The sequence below is a fragment of the Patella vulgata genome, chromosome 9 (assembly GCF_932274485.2).
Source record: "Patella vulgata chromosome 9, xgPatVulg1.2, whole genome shotgun sequence".
Classification (NCBI taxonomy): Eukaryota; Metazoa; Mollusca; class Gastropoda; family Patellidae; genus Patella; species Patella vulgata.
Window position 1 is genome coordinate 12,349,796 of NC_065887.2, and position 8,469 is coordinate 12,358,264.

The 8,469-nt window shown below is 34.9% G+C and overlaps 1 protein-coding gene and 1 non-coding gene across 3 annotated transcripts; one reads left to right on the forward strand and one right to left on the reverse strand.

Moving 5' to 3' along the window:
- Window positions 1-622: 622 nt before the first annotated feature.
- LOC126832437 (acid-sensing ion channel 4-like) lies at window positions 623-2,238 on the reverse strand. The gene is made up of 2 exons (XM_056103262.1): window positions 1,861-2,238; window positions 623-1,338 (listed from the first exon to the last, which is right to left on the reverse strand). Exons 1-2 carry the CDS (start codon window positions 2,130-2,132, stop codon window positions 753-755), a joined length of 858 nt encoding a protein of 285 aa, XP_055959237.1. The 5' UTR covers window positions 2,133-2,238; the 3' UTR covers window positions 623-752.
- A 2,662-nt stretch (window positions 2,239-4,900) lies between these two features.
- LOC126832435 (uncharacterized) lies at window positions 4,901-6,923 on the forward strand. 2 transcript variants are annotated; one of them, XR_008789278.1, is made up of 3 exons: window positions 4,901-4,976; window positions 6,088-6,151; window positions 6,815-6,827. It is a non-coding gene; the product is annotated as an uncharacterized LOC126832435 (transcript). The 2 variants fall into 2 exon arrangements; XR_008789277.1 differs by lacking the exon at window positions 6,815-6,827 and adding an exon at window positions 6,907-6,923 and having other exon boundaries at window positions 4,903-4,976.
- Window positions 6,924-8,469: the final 1,546 nt, after the last annotated feature.

The following is an 8,469-nucleotide window of genomic DNA, read 5'->3' on the forward strand; positions in this document are numbered from 1 at the left end:
CTTTGCCCAACATGTCTCTTTATAACCCTATTGGCACCCAAAGATTATAACACAGTCAAGGCCATTCTGGTCTAAGGCGATAGCGTGGTGGACGCTTTCCGAGGGTTGGGAGAGCGTAGAGGCAGTGTAGGGCCCGCGCCAATGAGCGTTGCCAGATCACCAATGTATACACTCGACCTTATTCTTAGTACAGTAATCATGTAAAATGGGCATCGTAATAAGATAAATAAATCATGGTTTATGAATATCAGGTCATGCTGAACACGCACATTAGTACATTTATGTAGGCCTATGTTTAATATTAATAGGGCCGCACTTTATATAACAATTATCTATGAAGTCACAATATTACATTTTGATATTAATAGGACCGCACTTCATATAAAAATTACCTATATAAGTCACAAGACTACATTTATATAGGGCAATATTACATTATATAGACCTATGTTTAGTATTAATAGGACCACAGTATATTTAACAATTAACTAGAAAGTAACAATATTACAATTATATATGCCTATTTTTAGTATTAATAGGACCGCACTATATATAACAATTATCTATGAAGTCACGATATTACAGTATATAGACCTATGTTTAATATTAATAGGAGAGCACTGGATATAATTAGACAATTACATGCAATGGTTATTATGAATATGCTATTGCAGAACGTGTTGACGCCCAAACACTAGAATTAAATGGCTTATATTATAGCTACCATTTTCAAATATTATTAGTGTCATGGATTACACAGGATTAGTTGGTGTTTCTTCTCGGTTTTTCTCTGAACAATGTCGATAGAGTCTGATCGTCTTCAAACTCTTCAATACTACCTCAAGCAGCTCTATCAATGTTAATACACTAGCTCCAATACAGAAACCCATGTAACCTCCAAGATGACTGATGATATCACTGAAGTCCAACTCTGGTTCATGTTTGATCTTAGTGACCATCATGTCTTTAAAGGAAATCGATAAAAATATTTTTCTTCTCGGATGATTACCATATTTATTCCGCCAAGAAGAAAGTTCATATTCATATTTGACTTCCGAACACGGTCTCTTACAGTCACAAAGATCTGTAGGATATTTAAAGAGGAAGGCTTCCCAAATTTTCAGGGCACAAGAATATCTTTCAGCAACAGTACAAAATACACTTGAGTTGTCATGAAAGAGGTATTCTGTAACACATCCACACAATGATTGTGTACGATTAGTCAGACACTTTATAACACAACTATTATAAGAGTATGGAGAACGATGTTCCCCGAATCCTTTGTGTATCTTGTTGTCTTGTAGGCAATCTTGACCCTGGTACGAATTGTAGGGATGACTTAAATATTGAAAGCTCTTTTTAGAGACTTCAACTGAGTAAGAATATCCTGAAGCAAGTAAAGTTGATGGAAAATGAATATGGAATGGTTCATTGGGATGGTGCAGTAAAAATCGAAAGCCAGAGGATGGAGACCTAGAAAAACACCTGTCATATTTAGTGTCCAGGCCAATAGACACGGAACTTGTTGCATGGAACATCAACGGTTTGTTGTAATATGTCACATTGGAATATCGCCAGTTAAAAGTGAAACATTTTTCCAAATGTTCTCTGTAACTGACAGAAAAGTCTTGATCGGGCAACAACATCCGTAGATTAAGATCTCCGTATATAAGTATATCATCAATCGCAAATCCTACCCTGGATATATCTGTCTCTTTTAGTCTCAACCCTTCCCATTTGGTACCAGATACATTAAAATATGGAGAATATTGTTTAACAAGTTCAAAATATTCTAACACTAGAGGATCCGATTTATTAAAATTATCGATGTCCGATCTATTAAATTTATTCTTGTCTAACATACATAAGTTACAGAACGTGACAGCCGGGAATTCTAATTCAGGATGATATCTTATACTGGTCTTGGTCACAAAATTAAACTCCAGATATTTCAGATAGAAGGTAACAGTCGTGTACACCAAAGTTCCAATCATTAAACCAAAAAATAAAATCCACAGCGTTCTTTTCAATGGTCCGTGCTGCTTAGCAAATGCATTTTTACATCCGTGTAGTGAGGTTTCATTCAGGAACTCTCCCCAAATAGTTGACAGACGATGTTTAATATCCGCCATTTTGAACTGTAAGTGTCACAATGTGGTTAGCCTAATATCTCTTATATATCACCCGTAAAATCGATTGATTTTTGGTGAGGCAATTTAGGAACTCCCCCTAAATAGTTGACAGACGGTGTCTAAGTGTCCCAGTGTGGTAGCGTAACATCTCATATACATCACCAGTAATATCGATTGATTTTTGGTGAGGCAATTCCGTGATATTACAGAATCATTAATCTTTCATAATCTGCATCAATTAGTTTGGGTTTTGTTAACGGCAATTCGTATCAAGTTCCTTTTTTCTATCTAGATGCCATTTGTAATCGTTTATATGAAATATAATATATTGTCCTATTGGGTATATAAGTTCCATTAATCTTCAGCTATACAATACCTTTGTGTATATTTGATAATTGTTTTATATTATTAGTCTACCTTTTATATTTTCCACTTCTACTCCTGGGCCCTTATTCACGAAAACTTAAACTAAGTTACAACCGAAAATTTAAGAAATACTGCAACTTCATTGGATATATGCAAATTGATTTTACTGGTCAGCTAATCGAATTGCAGTATTTCTTAAAATTTCAATTGTATCTTAGTTTAAGTTTTTGTGAATAAGGGCCCTGGCCTGATTAATGGATTTTAAACAAATGATGAAGATGTGTCGCGTTGACAGTCTAATGAAAGTGATTGGTCCAATAGGGAATGAAGAAACACAACTCGTAAATTTATACTTTTTTATTTTTCAACCTTTTCCACGGAAACATGCTTGGTGGATTTCAATCATATTTGGTTGGTGTGTTGATTGTTGAAATATATTAATGTCTTTTGGAGGGTCGATGAAAATAACACAATCATCAATAGCAGATAACTTGAAAATGCCCCCCCCCACCACCCCACCATAGAATAACCCAGGGGTTAGTGGATTTCAACCATATATGATTGGTGTGTTGATTGTTGAAATATATTCAAGTCTCTTATAGGATTACATTTAGACAGTGGTAATGTTTGAACGACATTGAATCAATCGCAGATGCTCACATTAGAAATACAACAATTCATTGAGATGTAATATACCGTAAGACAAGATCTACCCCAAGGGCGGTCTTAATATCATGATAGTCCCACGGGAAAATCAGTTTACGGGAGTCCTTACCTATACAACCACTCACAGGAATAAAAATGGAAATGATTGATAAAATTAAACATATTTATTGAAGATACACTGCATTAGTAAGTGCAGGAGGACCGCACTACACGTAAAACAAAAATCTACAAGATAAACCTTCGGACAAGACAGAAAATTAGTTATTAGTATATGTTATGATATTTGAAAGTGTTAAAATAACGGATACGTCGGTGTATTGGAGTCCATACCTACACAACCACTGACAGAAATAAAAATGGAAATGATTAATATTCATTGAAGATACACTGTAAAAATGTTTATTGTTGATTATTTATGTTATGATATTTGAAAGTTTTAAGATAACTATAACAGTTTAACCCTTTATAGTTCTGTTAGGTTATTATTAACCCTTTGAATCCAGAAAGTATTGTGAATGCTACCACTTTCATTGTTTCTACTGATCATATCATATATAATTTGTTAGACCTGTGATTTTCACTTGATGTCTGATCAACATGAAATCTATTTCCAAGCCTTGAAACGACCAGCTGTTTTACAGCTTCGTCATTCAAACGTAACGCATAATTCTGAGGCGCGGGTCAATACCTTCACTCATCTAAAAAAAAAAACAGTTCATATTTCTCCGGGTCATCCGTTTGCTCCCACTGCTAAAGACCTCGACCTCTCTCTCTCTCTCTCTCTCCGTCTGGTTATTACATCTTGACATCCGAGGTTCAAAGGTCATCAACCAAACATCAATAGTTAATTAATTCAGATTGTTGTAATTAGAATCAACGTCTAATTAGTACTCGTTTAAAGATGGTGGCATATTAACCTATAAGCCCCTCTACCTCCCCCCAAAGCCCTGTATAGGGAAAGTTACGACAACTCATTTACAGGCGCCATTGTTGGCCCCAACTATGGCGCCATAAAAACTATGACGTCATATAGCTTTACTTTACAAAACGTTTTATTTTTTCTTGGGGTAACGTTTTATGGGCTACAATTTATTCTAAACAAATTGCAAAAGAAACCAATGATAAATATGTCAGAAAAAAATCACACTTACGGCCAAGGAAAAAAAAAAATTCGGCGTTCTTCAGGAATTATCGGAGAGCGATATCTCGTAATCACTGTCTTTCAGTGATGGGAGGATAAATAATTTCTTTTTAAATCCGTTCAACACAGAGTGGTTATGCCAGCCAAATGTGCCGAAAATTCAAATTTGACAAACATCAATAAAAAAAAGGCATTTATAAATAAAATTATCACAGAATCCATATAAAAGTCTAAACTGAATCGAAGGTTACAAAAAATTAAAAATGAATATAGGGATAAAATTATCACAGAATACATGCAAGTTTGAAGAAATGTGTTTTTAATCTAGATTTAAAAACCGAGATATTAGGGCCCTTTTTTACATCATAAAGCAGTTTGTTCCATTCACAAGGAGAGGCGTACTTAAACGCTTGTTCCCAAGTCAACACTACTGATCATAGAACAGATTTTTCATTTTGTGAAATTAATAATTTGTTTGTGTACGACAAGCTAAAAGTTGTTAATGTTTTATAATTGATAGCTATGTGCCATGGAATATACATGAACCCAAGGAAGGAGAATATAACTTTGATGGTTTAGCTGATATTGAACTGTTTTTACAGACAGCCCAAGAAGTTGGTATCAAAGTTCTATTAAGATCTGGACCATATATTTGTGGAGAGTGGGAATATGTAAGAATTTTTTTTGATTATCTTCTTAGATGTTAGAAAAACTGAAGACACATCACTGACATATAACTGAAGACACATCACTGACATATAACTGAAGACACATCACTGACATATAACTGAAGACACATCACTGACATATAACTGAAGACACATCACTGACATATAACTGACATATAACTGAAGACACATCACTGACATATAACTGAAGACACATCACTGACATATAACTGAAGACACATCACTGACATATAACTGAAGACACATCACTGACATATAACTGAAGACACATCACTGACATATAACTGAAGACACATCACTGACATATAACTGACATATAACTGAAGACACATCACTGACATATAACTGAAGACACATCACTGACATATAACTGAAGACACATCACTGACATATAACTGAAGACACATCACTGACATATAACTGAATCAAAAAGAGTCTTTCTATTCTATAAGTACATTCACTTGATACTTTTCTTGTCCATGGGTTTGTCTTCTCAGTGTTGAAGGGTAGGGTGGCGGAATGGTTTAATGTGTGCACTTTAGATCATTAGGTCTGTCAAGTGGCAGGTTTTTGATCCCCCGCTTGTACGTGACTAGGAGTAGGGTTGCATGTCCAATCTCATGGGTTTTCTCCAAGTCCTCTGCTTGAACAAATAAGTTTGTTCTTTATCATGTAGAGACTTTCAATCCATTTTGTAAAAGGAATATAAGTCTAAAAGTGGTTCAATTCTGTTCAGTATTTACAAAGATTTGTCAACTTTCAGCATCCACTGCGGACGATACATAGGATATGGCCAATGGCACAAAATTTGACATGTCGGATACCAGTTATTGAGTGACATTTTATTAGGTACAACTAACATTATTTTTTCATGGCCTGCACCTCATACTCATTAAAGATTTCTGGGGAGATTCCGAGAACCTGAATGTTCATTATCAGATGCAATGCTATGATTATCAACAGCTGTAGTAAAAAAAATCCTTCAAGAATTTAATTGGTCCAAGCAAAGTCTAAAGGGCAGTATTATCACCAGCTGAGATATGTTTTATTATGTTTTTTTTTTTAATAATCACTGTTATTGTTATTTTTTAAGGGTGGTTTACCAGCATGGCTTCTATCTATTGATCCAAACATGATAGTACGTACTATGGATCCAGGTAACTACACCATTTATACTAACTACTGGTACATATACATCAATAATAGGTTACAGGGTTACATTCTTATAAATACTAAATACCAGTACATCTATATCAATAATAATCAAATCAAATTTTTCAATAGGTTACACAATTACATTTTCAAAAGTTATAGAATTGCTATCAAGGCTGTCATAGTCGAGTGATTCCCAGTATCAGATATATGCTGGTCATAGAAATGAAATGGGGTTTAACATCCTACTTTTCTGCACCAACTGAGCTAATGAAGACAGACATACGCCATGCAGTGTCCTACTCTTCATCGAATTTCAATTGTCATGGGTTGTTTTACGTGTTTGCCAACTTTTACATGGGACCAACGTCAACAGGATATCACACTGAAAAAAATACCTGAAGAACTTTCTCAGCCAAATTCTGTCTTCAGTTGATAGATAAGTGTGATTAATATGACTGAAATGGCAGTGTTGATAATATGTAAACTATGTTTGTATTACAGGTCATAGCAGCAGTGTTGATCAAATGTAAACAATATTTGTATTACATTACATTACAGGTTATATTGCAGCATCCATGATAAACAATTTTTGTATTACAGGTTTTATAACAGCAGTGATATATAACTTGAAACTTGATGATATGTAAACAATGTTTGTATTACAGGTTATATAGCAGAAGTGATGATATATAAACAATGTTTGTATTATAGGTTATATAACAGCAGTGATAATACGTAAACAATGTTTGTATTATAGGTTATATAGCAGCAGTGATAATATGTAAACAATGTTTGTGTTACAGGTTATATAGCAGCAGTAGATAAATGGTTTGATGTCTTGATGCCTTTACTGAAGAAATATCTACATGAAAATGGTGGACCAATATTAATGGTTCAGGTCAGTGATATGATATATACAGGAGGTTTGGAAAGCAAGGGATTGTAGATTAACTTGTCATGTCAATATTATGGACATTTTGAGACTAACAAACGTTTCTTTTATATGGCCACATGTGCAATGCTATGGGGGAGAATACCAAATTTTGAGGTGGTAGACGCTCAGATAACTGCTCTGAGAGTTTTTCTCAAAAATAAACAAAATGGATGGGCCTAGTCAGTAGTTTTTGTACTAAGCAAACATATAGGCTATTAAAGAGACACAGACAATTTGTATTAGATGGATGTGTTAGCTTTAGAGTGTGTTTATATATTTTATTGAGTATGATAAATTATGATTCACCCTTAAGCCTGTTTTACATGTAAAAGTTTTCGCAGCATTTCCGTGCACGTTTTCACCGGTTATATGGAAACAGTCCCATTACATGTACAAAATGCCTACATGGAAAACAGGCCTTATGTTGATATAACCTTATGAATATTTTTCAGATAGAGAATGAGTATGGAAGTTATTTTGCATGTGATTTTGACTATTTGAGGTTTTTATATAAGAAAGCTCGAGGGATATTGGGCGAGACAGCCGTTATTTATACGACAGATGGGGATAGCTCCGGAGATGTTAAATGTGGCAGTATAGAAGCCTGTTTCGTTACTATTGATTTCGGACCTTCTAGTACGTCTATAAATCACTACCTCTTGTGTATATTTTTCAGATCGAGAATGAATATGGAAGTTATTTTGCATGTGATTTTGACTATTTGAGATTTTTATATAAAAAAGCCCGAGGGATATTGGGCGAGACGGCCATAATTTATACTACAGACGGAGATGGTGATGCGTATGTTAAATGTGGCAGTATAGAAGGCAGTTATATCACTATTGATTTCGGACCTACTAGTATGTTGTAACTTTAAATCATTAACTCTTCCAACAAACCTCCATTTCTCAACCCTTCCCAACCTGCTGTCTTATATGCTGTCCAACCTCATGGCTTATCTCCAGGTTCTCTGGTTTCCCCCCCCCCCCATTGGGCATTACTGAATAATATTGAACCACATGTTAGTCCCACAATGATCTAGTTTGTGTTGCAAGGATATTAATGTCCTTTTAATGGTTATTTAAACGCTGTTTCATTCACACTTTTGTTTGAGAGAGAAATGAATATTCAATTTATAAGTTTACTAGAAGGATGCCTGGCTTTGCCTAGGGCCTAAAACCCGGGGGTCATAACTCCGAAACCGGAAAGATAGTCCATTGCCACCAAACATATGTTACTGCCCCGGTCGGAGCTACCCTTATACACCAAATTCCAGCCTCAGGACAGCCCTAGTGTAGCTGCCAAGCTTGGGACAGACAGACACTAATATTAGTATAGATTGATGCCCTTTGATCTACAGTATGTAAAAATTGATTAATTGATTTA

Coding starts and splice junctions, on each gene's coding strand:
- LOC126832437 (XM_056103262.1), bottom strand. CDS start 2,132: ATGGCGGATATTAAACATCGTCTGTCAACTATTTGGGGAGAGTTCCTG. Junction 1,339..1,860: donor ACGTTCTGTAACTTATGTAT/GTTAGACAAGAA, acceptor TCAATATTTAAG/TCATCCCTACAATTCGTACC.